This window comes from Hylobates moloch, unplaced genomic scaffold (genome assembly GCF_009828535.3).
Source record: "Hylobates moloch isolate HMO894 unplaced genomic scaffold, HMol_V3 SCAFFOLD_1, whole genome shotgun sequence".
Classification (NCBI taxonomy): Eukaryota; Metazoa; Chordata; class Mammalia; order Primates; family Hylobatidae; genus Hylobates; species Hylobates moloch.
The window spans coordinates 230,583,958-230,600,363 of NW_026652276.1; the positions used below are offsets into that span (position 1 = coordinate 230,583,958).

Sequence of the window (16,406 nt, forward strand, 5' to 3'; positions counted from 1 at the left end):
TTTGGAGTGGGCTTGGAGAAGGGTGGAGTGTGTGAGATTAGTATGGGGGGTGAGTGAGCGCTATGGTGGGCAGGACAGGGAGAGGCCAAAAGCCTGCTCCTTCTACCCACCCCCTTCCCCCGATCCCCATGGTCTGCCCTCCCAACATTATTCTCACTTTGCATGTGGGGAAATTAAGGTAGGGGAAATGATGTGATTAGAGTAGCTGACAAAACTGAATGTCCCCAGCCCTCCCCAGGGTGGGACTGGGCTGAACGCTAACATCTCCTCCCCATTTCTACCTGCTCGGTGGGTGCAGACCTCCAGAAACCCGGCCTGCCAAGTGGAACCGGACAGTGAGGGCTTGTTGCCCAGGCTGGGGGGGGCGCCCACTGCACTGAGGGTAAGCACCTGAGTGCATTTGGGGAAGCGGTACCTTCTGGGAGTCCTGGGCAGGAGATGTTAGCTCAGATTTGTGGTTTCAGGCAGAGAACCAGGGCTGGGCTGAGAGCTCCAGGCTACCCCATATTCACTGCCTGGGTCTGCCCCATTCTCCCCACCTACCACAGCCCTTGCCAAAGCCAGTCCTGAAGGCCACTGCTTTGCCATGCAGCAGTGCCAGCTACAGGCAGGCTCAACTAATGCCTCAGCAGGAAGCCTGGAGGAGTGCTGCGCCTGGCCCTGGGGACGAAGCTGGCGGGATGGCAGCTCCCAGGCCTGCTTCAGCTGCTCCAGCCAACACCTGCCAGGTGGGTCCACAGACTCCAGCCTGCCAGACAGGCACAGTCCTGGCCATCACCCCTTCCGCCTCCCCAGGCACTCCCACGTGGAGTTCTTGTGCTCTGCGCCCTTCTACAGGGCCCATACTGGCTCCCTGGCCCACTAGAGTGACCATGTCCTGTCTGCCTGCCTCCCGCTGTGCCGGGAGCCCTGTGTCCTCACCCTTCACCTCTGCCTCACACTCAGAGGCTCACAGTTGGTGTGTCTCTCCCAGGCAGTGCCTCTTCTCCAGCCCTCCTGCAGCCCCTGGCAGGGGCCGTGGGCCAGCTCTGGAGCCAGCACCAGCGTCCCTCCGCCACCTGTGCCTCATGGTCGGGCTTCCACTACCGCACCTTTGACGGCCGCCACTATCACTTCCTGGGCCGCTGCACCTACCTGCTGGCGGGTGCTGCGGACTCCACCTGGGCTGTCCACCTAACACCCGGGGACCGCTGCCCCCAGCCTGGACTCTGTCAGCTGGTGAGGGAGGGAGATGGGGCAGCCACAGGGAGGAGGCTGGACAGGGGAGGAAGAGAGCCCCGGCCCCCTTTTCCACTATGCATCTCCTCAAGGTCCAGGTGACTATGGGACCCGAGGAGCTGCTGATCCAGGCTGGAAATGTGTCTGTGAAGGGGCAGCTGGTACCTGAAGGGCAGTCTTGGCTGCTCCACGGTGAGAGCACTGGGGGAGCAAGAGGCTGCCCGGGCCCCCACGTGCTCCTCTGGGACAGTCTCTCCACCCTCCAGGCAGGGTCAGAAAAGGAGCAGGGGGCAGTTTGGGAATGAGCCCACAGTGGGGCCGTTGCTGTTGGGAGGCACTGAAGCGCGGAGCTAGTGAGGGGCCAGGAGGAGCCAGGCCTAGTCCCGACCCTCTGCAACTACCCCCACCAAACTCTCGCAGCACCAGCTCAGACAAGTCCCTCTACCTAACTGCCCGAGCCTCAGTTTCCCCACCAGCCTCAGAGGAATGCTGTGAGGTAGCACTTTGGTGCTAAGCAATGGAAAGCTCTCCTAACAGAACCTTTGTCCTGGCTGGGCTGCAGGGTGAGGTGGGGGTGAGCTTCCTGTGTGTATGCCTGTGTGTGCACGGGTGCAGTGTGTGCATGTATGTGTGCATGCGTGTGTGTGCATGTGCATGTGTGTTTCATAGTTCACTTGAAGTTTACTCTCTCCAGAGGGTGTCTGCAGCTTTCATGAGCTCCTCAAAGGGAGCTGTGATGGAAATCAGTTACTCTGCTGTAAAGCATATACTTTTGGTATAAAGTGCAGAGCTCTCTAGAATGTGAGAATTGTGTGAGTTATTTCCCTTCTCCTTTCCATCCCTGGGTAGCTGAGCCCAGCTGTGGTCGTGGGAAGGGTGAGAATTGTGGCTGCAGGGGGCAAGTGACCTCTTTCTGTGCCCAGGGCTGAGCCTGCAATGGCGGGGGACTGGCTGGTGCTGTCAGGGGGCCTGGGGGTCGTGGTGCGGCTGGACAGGGCTGGCTCCATCTCCATCTCTGTGGACCACGAGCTCTGGGGACAGACACAAGGCCTCTGTGGGCTCTACAATGGTTGGCCAGAGGGTAAGTGGGGTGTGATTGGTTGCTGGTGTAGCAGGGGAGGGAAGACCGGAGGCCCTAGACCCAGCACCCCTGCCTCACCCCTTCTCAGATGACTTCATGGAGCCAGGCGGAGGGCTTGCCCTGTTAGCAGCCAACTTTGGAAATTCCTGGAGGCTCCCTGACTCGGAGGTGAGGCTGCCGCTGGGGACCCTCCCTCCCAGCTGCCTGCCCATTCCCAGCTTTTCAGCCTGGCTCCTGACTCCTGCACCTCCAAGCCCTTGTCCCAGTTTCATTGCCGGCCTGTTCCCTAGGACAGGGACTGGCCCTCTCCCAGATCCTCAGGGGCAGCGGGCAGGCCTTGGGGTCCCACAGAAAGCCCGGCTGCCTGCTGTGAACTAGCCATCTGAGGCCAGCATTGGTGAACCAGTTAGTCATTTATCCCCATCACTGCAGCCCAGCGTGGGGCTGCCACCTCGCCTCTCTCCCCAGCCCCAGGATGTGGGCGGTGGGCCTGAAGGTGGGGCCCTGGTGCTGTGTGAGAGCAGGAGGCATTTTTCTGGGGTCCTGGTTAACGTCCCTCATCACTGCCGCCTGACCTGATGTCCTTTGTCTGCAGCCTGGGTGTCTGGATGCGGTGGAGGTGGCCCAGGGCTGTGACGGCCCCCTGGGGCTCACAGAGGCAGATGTAGAACCTGACCACCTGCGGGCCGAAGCCCAGGACGTGTGCCATCAGCTGCTGGAAGGTCCATTCGGGCAGTGCCATGCCCAGGTATGGGTGGGGTGGGGGTGGTGTCTGGCACCCAAGGGAAGGTGATAGAGAAGTGTCAGCAAGCTGGTCTGGCCCTGCCTGTGGGTTACTTTGGGCCATTTGTCAAATCCCCACCTCTCCATCCTCGGCTTTATCTCTGGGAAATGGCCCGCTCACATATGTGATCTCTGAGATCCCTTCTGGGGCCGATCCGTTTGGTTATAAGTTATGGAGTGATGGAAGCAGGAGGTAGGGGGTGCTGGCTGTTTGCTGAGGGGCTGTCCTTTCCTACAGGTTTCCCCTGCTGAGTACCACGAGGCCTGTCTCTTTGCCTACTGTGCAGGGGCCATGGCAGGCAGCGGGCAAGAGGGGCGGCAGCAGGCTGTGTGTGCCACCTTTGCCAGCTATGCCCAGGCCTGTGCCAGGCGGCACATCCACATTCGCTGGAGGAAGCCTGGCTTCTGCGGTACTGCTCGGGCCTCCCCCCGCTGCGGGATTGACTGAGGGCCTCCCCACCCTGCAGGATTGACTGGGGTCTGGCGGGGGACTACAGCTCACTCCTGTGCCCACAGAGCGCCTGTGCCCCGGGGGCCAGCTCTACTCTGACTGCGTCTCCCTCTGCCCACCCAGCTGCGAGGCGGTGGGTCAGGGAGAGGAGGAGTCCTGCAGGGAAGAGTGTGTGAGTGGCTGTGAGTGTCCGCGAGGCCTCTTCTGGAACGGCACCCTCTGTGTGCCTGCTGCCCACTGCCCCTGCTACTACCGCCGCCAGCGCTATGCACCCAGTGACACCGTGCACCAGCTGTGTAACCCCTGGTGGGTCCTCGAGCCATACTGGGGGTTGCTGGCCACATGGTGCCCTCGGATCCCTCCCCTCTCTTCAACCTGCTTCCCCTAAGCCTCCAGCCCATTCCAGGTCTTCCTCTCGGAGACTGGGACTGCTGCTGGCATGGCTGATGGCCTTGCCGGCTGACCTCTACCCCTTCAGCAGGAGGGGCTTCCACGGGAGGGGAGGAACAAGCGTTTTTTGGGGATCTCCTCCAGCTCAGGGGTCATCTCCACCCACTTCAGGGTGGGGCTGATGCCAGAGCTCACTGTCTCACCCACGTGTCCACAGCGTGTGCAGGGATGGCCGCTGGCACTGTGCCCAGGCCCTATGCCCCGCCGAGTGTGCCGTGGGCGGGGACGGGCACTACCTCACCTTCGATGGGCGGAGCTACTCCTTCCGGGGTGGTCAAGGTTGCCACTACAGCCTGGTGCAGGTGGGCAGAGGACGGTCTGCAGGGGTGGCACTGTGCCAGAGTAGGGGCCCTCCTAGAGGGCACAGTGGGGCTGACTGTAAGGAAACCGCTAAATAAATAAGCGAAACCCAGAGTCTTCCCAGGAAAGGCCAAGGGAGAACCAACACTGGGGGCATGGCTGTCACAGGCCTCGAGGCCTCCCGCTGGGTTCTCACCTCCTCCCCAGCTTCCCTGTGAAAGTCCCTCTGTCATCACCACCCAGCTCAGGGCCACTAACCAAAACCCATCTTCAGTCCTGTCTCCACAGATGGGACGGGCTGGGCTTGTTACAGACTACTTCATGCAAAACAACCTCAGGGGAAATAAGAGGCCCTGCTCCCACCCTAAACCTTCCCCAATGAAGTGAGTTCACTTCTCAAGTTCAGGTGCAGGCCACGATTTTCCCAGTCATCTGGGGTCCCCTGAGTGATCTCTCCATTGAACTATTGGACCATTCCCACTCCTCTCATAAGTAGTGATGGGGTGAGGAGGTCCTGGGAGCACAGTCCTCAGGCTGTGCCTGTCCATGGGGAGGGAAGAGGATGGCCATCTCCCCCAGCAAACACAGTCAAAGATGCATGTGTGTACACACACACACACACACACACACACAGGCTACAAACCAACACAGAGATCTGCATGTGTACACACACACACATACAGGCTACACACCAACACACAGAGACTTGTATGCATCCACACACATATACATGCACCCATGTACACACTTAGAGAGACACAAACAGACATACACGTGACACACACTCATGTATGTGCATGTAGATTTAGTATGTGTGTATACATGTGTATACATATGGGAGAACATACATATCCATGAGGAGGAAAGAGAGGAGTCATCTCACCCCAACATGCAGACACGCACTTACCTACACACACTCGTGAACACACACGCACACACACCTCCACATGACACCTATGTGCACATCCATGGCCCTGCACACACATGCACACAGACATCCATGCATGCTGGCCCAAGGTGAGGACGAAGCCCCTTGCCTGGCAGAGAGTCTGGCTGGCCGGAAGGTGGGCAGCTGCCTCCAGGTGCATGCTGAAGGCGTTCTGTAGGGAAGGTCTCCAGAAGCCTCCCCGGAGAGGGTCGGCCCGCCCGGCCCCACTGAACTCCCCCCGCCTGCCCCAGGACTATGTGAAGGGACAGCTACTGATCCTACTGGAGCATGGCGCCTGCGACGCTGGGAGCTGCCTCCACGCCATCTCCGTCTCCCTGGAGGACACCCACATCCAGCTGAGGGACTCAGGTAGCCTCTGCTCTGCGTACTTGAGGCAGTCCCAGGCCTCCTGTCACTGCTCCCCCTCCACACTACCCTATGGCTTTGGAGTCCAAACACTCTTCCCCAGACTCCTGCACCTGAGCACACTGCCTCAACTTCCCCGGCCCGCTCATCCCTGAAGCAGACATACAGAGTCCTGAGGAGATGTTCCAAGGCATTTTCTGCCCCGTCCTGGGGTCAGATACAGGTCATGCAGCTATGAGAGCTTGAAAGGCCTCGAGGCATGACCAGATCGGGCAGGGCACTCTCAGCAGGGTCCCTCCAACCCTCCCCAACCAGCTCCTGGCTCGCCATCTAGCGCCTCCTACACACTGATCACGAGGGTGAGGGACTGGAAAATCTGTGCGCCAAGGGTAGTCCTTGGGCCGCAGGGGTGGGGAGCTCAGGTGGACCCTCTAGTTGTCCCCAGCAGCCCACCCTGACATGAGACCTCCTGCTTCCCACCCAAGCTCCTTCCCTTCTCGCAGCCCTATCCTTCCACGTGCCCCTCCGCCATCATCAGGCCCCCTGTTCCAGGAGCTATGCTGGTCAACGGGCAGGATGTGGGCTTGCCCTGGATTGGCGCTGAGGGCCTCAGTGTGCGCCGAGCTTCCTCCGCCTTTCTGCTGCTGCGCTGGCCTGGGGCCCAGGTGCTCTGGGGACTGTCTGACCCTGCAGCCTACATCACCCTGGACCCCCGCCATGCCCACCAGGTGTGCCAGTGAGGCGGGTGTGTGGGGGAGCAAGGGTGCGGTGGGACTGCATTCGGCTGTCTTACACGTGTGCCTGTGGCCCAGGTGCAGGGTCTGTGTGGCACCTTCACCCAGAACCAGCAGGACGACTTCCTGACACCAGCCGGAGATGTAGAAACTAGCGTTGCTGCCTTTGCTAGCAAGTTCCAGATGGCCGGCAAGGGAAGATGCCCCTCTGGGGACAGTGGCCTGCTCTCTCCCTGCACCGCCCACTCCCAGCGCCACGCCTTCGCAGAGGCGGCCTGTGCCATCCTGCACAGCTCTGTCTTCCAGGTAGCTGGGTTGGGCTCCTCCCACATCTGTAAGATGGGCCAACACCTGCCCTGCCCTCCACCTGGGCTCTTGGGAGGATCAAGGGAGACCAGACATGCCCAGAGGTGGTATTGGGGACCAGGGGGATGTAGACTCCGTGGAGGAGAAGTTGACCCATTTCCCCATCTCCTCCCAAGGAATGCCACAGGCTGGTGGACAAGGAGCCATTCTATGTGCGCTGCCTGGCAGCCGTGTGTGGCTGTGACCCTGGCAGGGACTGCCTGTGCCCGGTGCTATCTGCCTATGCGCGTCGCTGTGCCCAGGAAGGTGCCTCACCTCCCTGGAGGAACCAGACCCTCTGCTGTAAGTTCGCTCAGCCCAGCCAACCCCACCCAGGCTCCTCCCCTCCTCCCTAGCCCATCCCCCTTCCAGGAATGGCTGGGGGCCCAGGGTGCACCTCTACCCTTGGCAGACTGCCGGGCTTTTCTTCCTGCAAAGGCACAGGGGGTGTGGGGTGTGGGGTTCAGAGGGGGTGGAGAGAGCCAGCGGTGGCTATTCCCCTGACCTGTGTGTGTCCCTGTGCCCAGCTGTTATGTGTCCTGGTGGCCAGGAGTACCGAGAGTGTGCCCCAGCATGCGGTCAACACTGCGGGGAACCAGAGGACTGTAGAGAGCTGGGCAGCTGTGTGGCTGGTTGTAACTGTCCTCTGGGGCTGCTGTGGGGCCCTGAGGGCCAGTGTGTGCCCCCCAGCTTGTGCCCCTGCCAGCTCGGAGCCCGTCGCTGTGCCCCTGGCAGTGCCACCATGAAGGAGTGCAACCGCTGGTGAGGGCAGCGACCTTTGGGGCAAGAGGAAGAATGTGGGGGCGAAAAGGTAGCTTGGGAGATAACGGGTGGGGTGTGCAGCCTTGTTGGTCGCAGCATGCACGCTGGGGGTGACAGAGTGCTGATCACCTCCCCTCGGTCGTGGGGCACTTTAGGGTCCATAAAGCATTTTCATGTGCATCATTTTATCTAGTTTTACTTTCCTACCACAACCTAATAAAGTAAGAAGTGGAAAAATTGTTCCCATTTTGCAGATGAGGAAACTGAGGCTCAAGTAGGCTAAACAGCTTGCTGAGTCACACAGCTTGTTCATGAGAAGTGAAGTGAAGGCAGGTTATGGATCTGTGCAGGCAGGGCCAGGATCCAGGGCTTGGTGAAGGTGGGGGCTGAGGGTGCAGGCTTCAATGCAATCCCTCTCCTACCTGGGCTGAGAGTAGGGTGGTTAAATATCTCTGTCCTGCTCCAGAGCCTGGAGGATGGCCCTATTGGAGCTGGGACAGAAAGAGTGACAATGTCTATTCCAGGCCTGTCAGGGTGCTGGAAACAGCCCAACTCCCTGTGCTGGTGACTGGGTGTTGGGAGCTGAGATGCTCAGGTCTCCAGCATCAGGGCTGGGTTTTCACTCAACATGATGGGATCTGGACACCTGGGAACCCAGTGTCTGGGTTCCTGAGATGCTCACCAGGTCAGACCAGGTTCCTGGAAGCTCGGACTTGCCTCTTACTCCTTCTCAACCTCCTGCAGCATCTGCCAGGAAAGAGGCCTCTGGAATTGCACGGCTCGCCGCTGCCCTCCACAGCAGGCATTCTGCCCCAGGGAGCTTGTCTATGCCCCTGGTGCCTGTCTCCTCACCTGTGACAGCCCCAGCGCCAATCACTCCTGCCCTGCAGGCAGTGCTGATGGCTGTGTCTGTCCACCAGGCACGGTGCTGCTCGTGAGTCCAAGAAGGAGCTGTGTGGGGGAACAGGATGGCCTTCCTTAAGCCAGGGCACTGCCCTGGTCCCCTCGCACTCCTACATGGTGCCCTTTGTCCCTGCCCTCTGCCCAGGACGAGCGCTGTGTGCCTCCTGACCTCTGTCCCTGCCGTCACAGTGGGCAGTGGTACCTGCCCAATGCCACCATCCAGGAAGACTGCAACGTTTGTTATGCCCAGCTGCCGTGACCTCTAACCCTTTGACCTTGTGGCCCATGGCTCCCCACACATCATCCTTTCCTCCCCCAGAAGGGGTCGGGGCGGTGGGGGCTTGGGTATCCAGACTGGCCTGGGCCAGGGGAACCCTGCAGGACCCCTCCACGCTGAGGGCTGCTGAAATTGCCTGGAACTTGGACCAGCTGCCTCCTCTGGATCCAGCCCCCAGGGCCCTGTCCTCAGTGACTCTGTTTCCCCCACCTTGCCCATAGCGTGTGCCGGGGCCGGCAGTGGCACTGCACAGGCCAGCGGTGCAGTCGGCGGTGCCAGGCGTCAGGCGCCCCCCACTATGTGACATTTGACGGACTGGCCTTCACCTTTCCTGGGGCCTGCGAGTATCTGCTGGTGCGAGAGGCCAGTGGCCTATTCACAGTCTCTGCCCAGAACCTGCCCTGTGGGGCCAGCGGTCTCACCTGCACCAAAGCGCTGGCCGTGCGTCTGGAGGGCACTGTTGTGCACATGCTCAGAGGTGGCTGCAACATTGAAGGGTGACATTGCCAGGGAGGGGCCCATCTGTATGGCTTCCCAGCTGTGCAAGGTGGGCGGGGACAGGGTTCCCTGTGTCTGCTCACTGCTGGCTGGCTCCTTACTGGGTTTGGCTGCCCTCCATGCCACGGGGTTGGTGCCTCTCCTCTTGGTTGGAACTCATAATACCAGAAGGCTCCCAGAAATGAAGTCCCAGAGAAGTCTAATGACGTGCCCAAGGTCACATAGGTAGAGAAGCAAAAGTAGGGCTGGGCGGGGGAGCTAGAGAGCCTCATGACAGTCTGGAGGACCCTTTCCTCCAGGCTGGGCCTGAATGCCTCTCTTCCTCTACAGGCCGGGCAGTGACGGTGAATGGGGTGAGCGTGATGCCCCCCAAGGTCTACACAGGCCCCGGGCTGAGCCTGCGTCGTGCTGGCCTCTTCCTGCTGCTCTCGACCCGCCTGGGCCTCACCCTGCTCTGGGATGGAGGTCAGGCCCCTGCTGTCCCTCAACCATTGGACCCGTGCCCCGCCTTAGCACCATAGGGTTGGACTCACCCCAACTTCTTTCTCCCAACGCCTGACCCTCCCTCCTCCTGGTCTGCCTCCACTGAGCCCCTGACACCTCCACAGGGCAGATTTCCAGGCTGAGAGCTAGGCTGACAGCCAGGCTAGGACCCTGAGCTCTCACCTTACCTCCCTGCCTGGCTGGCACTCGCCCTGCCCCGTGCCCAGCCCAGCGCCACCCCTACCTCCCAGTCCATGCAAGAGGTCCGAGTTTCCAAATTAGGTTTTTGGCCAGGTGCAGTGGCTCACAACTGTAATCCCAGCACTTTGGGAGGCAGAGGTGAGCAGATCCCTCGAGCCCAGGGGTTTGAGACCAGCCTGGGTTGAACATGGCAAGACTCCCTGTCTACAAAAAATACAGAAATTAGCTGGGCACGGTGGTGCGCGTCTGAAGTCTCAGCTACTTGGGAGCTAAGATGGGAGGATTGCTTGAGCCTGGGAGGTCAAGGCTGCAGTGAGCTGTGATCACCCCACTGCACTCTGCCTGGGCAATAGAGCGAGAAATTTTTTTTTTTAAATTAGGTTTTCATAATCATCTTTTTCATCATTATGAAAGCAATCCTTCCACACCAAGGGAAACATTGAGAAAATACCAAGTTTTAGAAAAGCGAAATGAAAATAAATCTCCTAACTTCCCATCACCCATATAAGCAGTTGGCTTATATGTTATATCTAACTGCTTCTGCGGAACTGAGGGAAACCCAGATAACCCCCATATGGACTTGGCTCTGAGCCGCTGGGCCACCCTCCCAGCCTGCCGCCACCAAGGCTGGTGCTGCTGGGTCTCACAGTCCATCCCGGAGTCTGGTTTCCCGGAATCTGACCTGATGGAGAATTTCCCTCCCCCTCAGCCCTTGGCTTGGCGTTAGCTAGGAAAATAGGCTCCCACTTCCCACCTTGAGCCCCCCAAATGCAGGTCTCTTCATTTATCATCGCCAATCACCCCCCACAAAAGAGGTAACCACACCCCCTGGTGGGGGTGGCACCTGGTGGTGGTAAAACAGACCCTGGGTCTTCTGGCCCAGATAAGGGCTGGTGGGGTCACTTTTAACCATGCTGCCACCAGGGACTCTGGTCCTGGTGCAACTGTCCCCTCAGTTCCGTGGTCGCGTGGCCGGGCTGTGTGGTGACTTTGATGGAGATGCCAGTAATGATCTGCGGAGCCGCCAGGGCGTCCTGGAGCCCACAGCTGAACTGGCTGCCCACTCCTGGCGCCTCAGCCCCCTCTGCCCTGAGCCAGGAGACCTGCCACATCCCTGCACGGTGAGTGCAGGTGGAAAAGCAGGAAGGGATGTTCCCAGAGGCAGGGCTGGGGAGGGTGTCTGCTGGTCCACTGTGCTGGAGACGCCACCCTGTGCCTGCAGGTGAACACACACCGGGCTGGCTGGGCTCGGGCCCGCTGCGGGGCACTGCTGCAGCCGCTCTTCGCATCATGCCATGCGGAGGTCCCCCCGCAGCAGCACTATGAGTGGTGCCTGTATGACGCCTGCGGGTAAGGAGGAGCCAACCTGGAGTGGGGTAGAGGTGGGGGTGCTGGGACTGAATGCTTCCTCCCACAGCTGCGACTCAGAGGGTGACTGTGAGTGCCTCTGCTCGGCCATTGCCACCTACGCAGATGAATGTGCCCGGCATGGGCACCACGTGCGCTGGCGCAGCCAGGAGCTCTGCCGTGAGTGTGCCCCGCCCTCAGTCCCCAATGCTAAATCTTGCCACTGCCACAGGCTCAGCTTCTTGAAAGAGCTTCTCCTGTCCCACAAGACGGCCGTTCATTCATTCAAGGGCAAGCTGTGCATTGAGTGCTTACTCTGTGCCAGACACTTTTCTAGATGAGCCATATATGCGAGAATGGCTGCCGAGTAGAGCTGACACGGTACACATCGGCCCAGGGGGGTCTTGCCCAAGGTCTACACCAGACGCCCCATGCCCTCCATGGTGGTCACCTTGGCCAGCCAGCCTGGTGTGGTTGCATCCTTTTGCCCTTGTGCCTCAGTGATCCAAGCTCTCTCCTCTCCACCCAGCCCTGCAGTGTGAAGGGGGACAGGTATATGAGGCCTGTGGCCCCACGTGTCCCCCCACCTGCCATGAGCAGCATCCTGAGCCTGGGTGGCACTGCCAGGTGGTGGCCTGTGTGGAGGGCTGCTTCTGCCCCGAGGGGACTCTGCTGCACGGTGTGTAGAGTGACAAAGGGCAGAGGGGAGGGGCACTGAGACTGGGAAGGGGCCACTGCGCCCTTTTGCTCTGAGCCCTGCACTCTGTGACCTCAGGAGGAGCCTGCTGGGAGCCAGCTTCCTGCCCCTGTGAGTGGGGCCGCAACTCCTTCCCGCCGGGGTCTGTGCTGCAGAAGGACTGCGGGAACTGGTGAGTGGGGAGGTCACCTTGCGGGGGGACCTACTGAAGGAGCACTGGGCCAAGCCCAGCCTGTGGCTGATCCCAGGACACTGTGTGCTCAGCACGTGCCAGGAAGGTCAATGGCATTGTGGGGGTGACGATGGCCACTGTGAAGAGCTTGTGCCTGCCTGCGCAGAGGGAGAGGCCCTATGCCGAGAAAATGGGCACTGTGTGCCCCATGGGTGGCTTTGTGACAACCAGGACGACTGTGGCGATGGCTCTGATGAGGAGGGTGAGTGTCTTTGCCCATGGGTGGAAGCGACAGGGTTGGTCAGTCCTTGCACATGTAACTGAGTTTCCTGGGGCCAAGGCAGCTGTCCTGGAGTGGCATCTTTAGCTGCCGCTCCCATTGCCAGGGGCTACCTGTGGCTTGGAGGGATGAGGGGAAGGGAGGGTGTTCTGGTCCCTTTGGGGTTCAGGGCTTCTCTGGGCCCCTACAGCAGCGTCCTGAGCCTGTGTACTTGCCCCGTGCTAGGTTGTGCCACCCCAGGCTGTGGGGAGGGGCAGATGACTTGCAGCTCCAGCCACCGCCTGCCCCTGGCCCTTCTCTGTGACGGCCAGGATGACTGTGGAGATGGCACGGATGAGCAGGGCTGCCCGTGCCCCCAGGGCTTGCTGGCCTGTGCTGATGGACGCTGCCTGCCCCCGGCCCTGCTCTGCGATGGGCATCCTGACTGTCCAGACGCCGCCGAAGAGGAGTCCTGTCTGGGTGAGTTGTCCCCGCCCTGGACGCCAGCCCACCCGGCACTCCCTCCCGCAAGGCCCATCTCCTCAAGAGCCCCGACTTCACCTCCCCCCTCCTTTGCCAGGTTCCTGCTATGAAGTTGGTCCTGAGGGTGTGGGAGTTGGGGCACCCCAAACAGTAAGAGTACAGGGCAGTGCCCGAGGGCCAGTTCTTCTTTTCTGGCTGCAGGGCAGGTGACCTGCGTCCCCGGGGAGGTGTCCTGTGTCGATGGCACCTGCCTGGGAGCCATCCAGCTGTGTGACGGAGTCTGGGACTGCCCAGATGGAGCCGATGAGGGGCCCGGACACTGCCCCCTACCTTCACTGCCCACGCCTCCTGCCGGCACCTTGCCTGGCCCCTCCCCTGGCTCCCTGGACACTGCGTCAAGTCCCCTGGCCAGCGCCAGCCCTGGTGAGTCTCCTGGAGGGAAGAGGTGGGAAAGCTGGTGGCCAGAAGCCTGGGGGAGAGGGGCATGGAAGCCTCGGAGAGAGGCATTTGTGGTGCTGCTCTGGGATGGGAAGAAGCAGAGCACAGTGGGAGACACCTGAAGACGCTCGAATGAATGAAGTGGAGGGCGTTTGAAAGAGTCTACACTCTTTCCTGGCGTTCAAGGCCTCCCTCCCAGCTGCAGGGAGTCTCATGGAAATTCTTGGCCCAGGGGAGAGCTCTGGGAAAACCAACAGGGCAGCAAAATGCAGGAGGGATTGTTCTCGGGAAGGGGCTGCAGGTGGGTTAGGGCCAGGCCCAGGAAATGGCCAAGGGACTTGGACCAGGGAGGGGAGCGGCGGCGGAGGTGGAAGGACGGACCTGGGCGCGGTTGGGGGTGGGAGGGCGCTCCCCCGCAGAGGATCCAGCGCGGACGCTCCCCGCAGCGCCGCCCTGCGGCCCCTTGGAGTTTCGGTGCGGCAGCGGCGAGTGCACCCTGCGGGGCTGGCGCTGCGACCAGGAGGAAGACTGCGCCGACGGCAGCGACGAGCGCGGCTGCGGAGAGCCCTGCGCGCCGCACCACGCGCCCTGCGCCCGCGGCCCTCACTGCGTATCCCCCGAGCAGCTGTGCGACGGCGTGCGGCAGTGTCCCGACGGCTCGGACGAGGGCCACGACGCCTGCGGTGAGGCTCCCGCGCCCCCGGCCATGCGCGGTCCCCCGCTGGCCAAGCCGGCGGGCCCACCTCTTCCCGCGCACCATCCCCACCTTTGCCTCCTGTGGCACAAGTGGGCGCGGCAGCTAGAGCGATTGAAGTTTGGGGGCATCCGAGGCTGGGCCACGTTTGCGTTCCTTTGCTCTTTTTCGTGAAACTTTTTTTGAAAATTTTTTACCCTCCCACCTAGGCCCAGGGGAGAGAAGAAAGGGGCTTTGTCTTTCCCCACACTTGGCCAAGAAAGGATAAGAGGGTGTGCAGAGGCTCTGCGGGGATGGGGAGTGTGTCTGTTTGGAGGGGTCCCGCCCTCAGCGTTTCCCCACCAGACCTGAGCAGACCCTTTGTGTCACTGCAAGTCAGCCCTTCAGGTCCTGTCTACCTCCCCCTATAGGGAGCTGTCACAGGCCCCAGCTCCTCCCAGGCTGGCCTGTCTGGCCGCCTCCCACCTGCCTTCCTGCCCCTCTGCAGGGAGAGGGCAGGAAGGGACAGGAGCAGAGCAGGACACATCTCACGGTGCCCGCAGGCTCCACCCAGCTGCCTCAGTGCCCTGGCCTCTTTCCCTGTGGTGTGGCTCCGGGGCTGTGCCTGACCCCTGAGCAGCTCTGTGATGGGATCCCAGACTGTCCCCAGGGCGAGGACGAGCTGGACTGCGGTGAGGACGCTTTGTTCCCTGAGGGAGGCCCCGCTGGCTGGGCCCGGGACACAGGTTGCACCCCCCACTCACTGTGTTTTCTCTCTTCTTTCCCAGGGGGGCTGCCAGCCCTGGGAGGCCCCAACAGGACAGGGCTTCCCTGCCCAGAATACACCTGCCCCAATGGCACCTGCATAGGCTTCCAGCTGGTGAGGGTGGGAGTGGGTGGCGGAGGTGGCAGTGCCATGTTGCCTCCCAGCACAGGAGCCCTGACCCCATTCCCTCCCCAGGTGTGTGACGGGCAGCCTGACTGTGGAGGGCCAGGGCAGGTGGGACCCTCCCCAGAAGAGCTGGGTTGTGGGGTCTGGGGCCCCTGGAGCCCATGGGGGCCCTGCAGCCGGACATGTGGGCCCGGGGGGCAGGGCCGGAGCCGCCACTGCTCCCCACTCGGCCTCCTGGTGCTACAGAACTGCCCAGGGCCTGAGCACCAGTCTCAAGCCTGCTTCACGGCAGCCTGCCCAGGTGAGGGGCTGGGGCGGTGGGGCCTGGACAGAGGAAGAGAGAAGAAGGCCACTAGGCCTTCAGCCCTCCCCCATGGTCCCCCTGCCTCACAGTGGATGGTGAATGGAGCGCCTGGTCCCCCGGTCTGTGTGCTCTGAGCCGTGCAGGGGCACTATGACGCGACAACGGCAGTGCCACCCACCCCAGAATGGGGGCCGCACCTGCGCTGCACTGCCCGGAGGCCCGCACAGCACCCGCCAGACCGGTGAGTTGAAGAGAGGATGGTGCTGCTGGTGGGAGGTCATCCTCTCAGCAGAGCTCCCTTCCCTGACCTCTGACCTCTGCTTCCGGCTTCTCTCAGAGTCTTGCCCTCAGGACGGCTGCCCCAATGCCACCTGCTCTGGGGAGCTGATGTTCCAGCCCTGTGCCCCCTGCCCACTGACCTGTGATGACATCTCTGGCCAGGTCATGTGCCCACCTGATCGGCCCTGCGGCAGCCCGGGTAAGGGGACTCTGGGCCCAGGCACTGGCTCCAGGGTGTGGGTCTGTGGCAACAGCCGTCTGCATGGAAGCCTCACCCTGGGCCCCCTCTAGGCTGCTGGTGCCCAGAAGGGCAGGTGCTGGGCAGCGAGGGGCGGTGTGTGTGGCCCCGGCAGTGCCCCTGCCTGGTGGATGGCACCCGCTACTGGCCCGGGCAACGCATCAAGGCCGACTGCCGGCTCTGCATCTGCCAAGACGGACGGCCCCGACGCTGCCGACTCAACCCGGACTGTGCTGGTGAGGCCCTTCCCTCGGGGTCCCTAGTCCTCTCCCTGGACCGCCCAGCTGCGTATCCACCACCTCCTTCAGGCTCTGACTGTTGGCCCTCCCTCAGTGGACTGTGGCTGGTCCTCCTGGTCACCCTGGGCTGAGTGCCTGGGCCCCTGTGGAAGCCAGAGCATCCAGTGGTCCTTCCGGAGCCCCAACAACCCCCGCCCCTCCGGCCGAGGTCGCCAGTGCCGTGGCATCCACCGCAAGGCACGCAGGTGCTCTGTTCCCCACCCACTGGGAGACCTGCAGGGACCTTGACCTACACCCCACCTCCCACTTAGGAAGCTTCCTGTGTGCCCTTTCCACATCCACCACACATCCCTAATTTGGAACCCCTGCCCTGTGCCCCTACCCGTCTAAACCCTAGGAGTCCCAGAACCTCTTTGGGGACCCCTGGCCTTCCCCTTCTCTAGTTTTATGCCCTCTAGGTCTTGAAGGTGGGTAGATGGAGCCCGCAGATGCAGCTTCACAAACTCAGCTTGAATTCCTGGGCTGAGGCTTGCAGGGGGCTCTTGCCATAGCTGCCTCCCCAGCCCCCTCTGGGACCCACTGCGCTGGCTGCAGTGCTGGCACAA

The 16,406-nt window shown here is 61.6% G+C and overlaps 1 protein-coding gene across 1 annotated transcript in view; it reads left to right on the forward strand.

The window, feature by feature from the left end:
* LOC116813241 (SCO-spondin-like) overlaps positions 1-16,406 on the forward strand; it is a 58,441-nt gene that overhangs the window by 2,261 nt on the left and 39,774 nt on the right. The window contains 38 exon segments of the mRNA XM_058427842.1: positions 299-359; positions 361-382; positions 549-728; positions 974-1,218; positions 1,311-1,410; positions 2,142-2,156; positions 2,159-2,299; positions 2,388-2,467; positions 2,895-3,047; positions 3,321-3,492; positions 3,599-3,839; positions 4,141-4,285; positions 5,463-5,580; positions 6,130-6,305; positions 6,390-6,617; positions 6,794-6,959; positions 7,184-7,418; positions 8,163-8,352; positions 8,467-8,576; positions 8,820-9,076; positions 9,427-9,561; positions 10,705-10,901; positions 11,003-11,130; positions 11,198-11,307; positions 11,657-11,806; positions 11,903-11,996; positions 12,089-12,258; positions 12,502-12,735; positions 12,940-13,161; positions 13,623-13,859; positions 14,413-14,541; positions 14,638-14,729; positions 14,811-15,042; positions 15,135-15,161; positions 15,164-15,286; positions 15,383-15,523; positions 15,616-15,798; positions 15,896-16,046. Coding sequence (XP_058283825.1) covers positions 299-359; positions 361-382; positions 549-728; positions 974-1,218; positions 1,311-1,410; positions 2,142-2,156; positions 2,159-2,299; positions 2,388-2,467; positions 2,895-3,047; positions 3,321-3,492; positions 3,599-3,839; positions 4,141-4,285; positions 5,463-5,580; positions 6,130-6,305; positions 6,390-6,617; positions 6,794-6,959; positions 7,184-7,418; positions 8,163-8,352; positions 8,467-8,576; positions 8,820-9,076; positions 9,427-9,561; positions 10,705-10,901; positions 11,003-11,130; positions 11,198-11,307; positions 11,657-11,806; positions 11,903-11,996; positions 12,089-12,258; positions 12,502-12,735; positions 12,940-13,161; positions 13,623-13,859; positions 14,413-14,541; positions 14,638-14,729; positions 14,811-15,042; positions 15,135-15,161; positions 15,164-15,286; positions 15,383-15,523; positions 15,616-15,798; positions 15,896-16,046 — 5,790 coding nt within the window.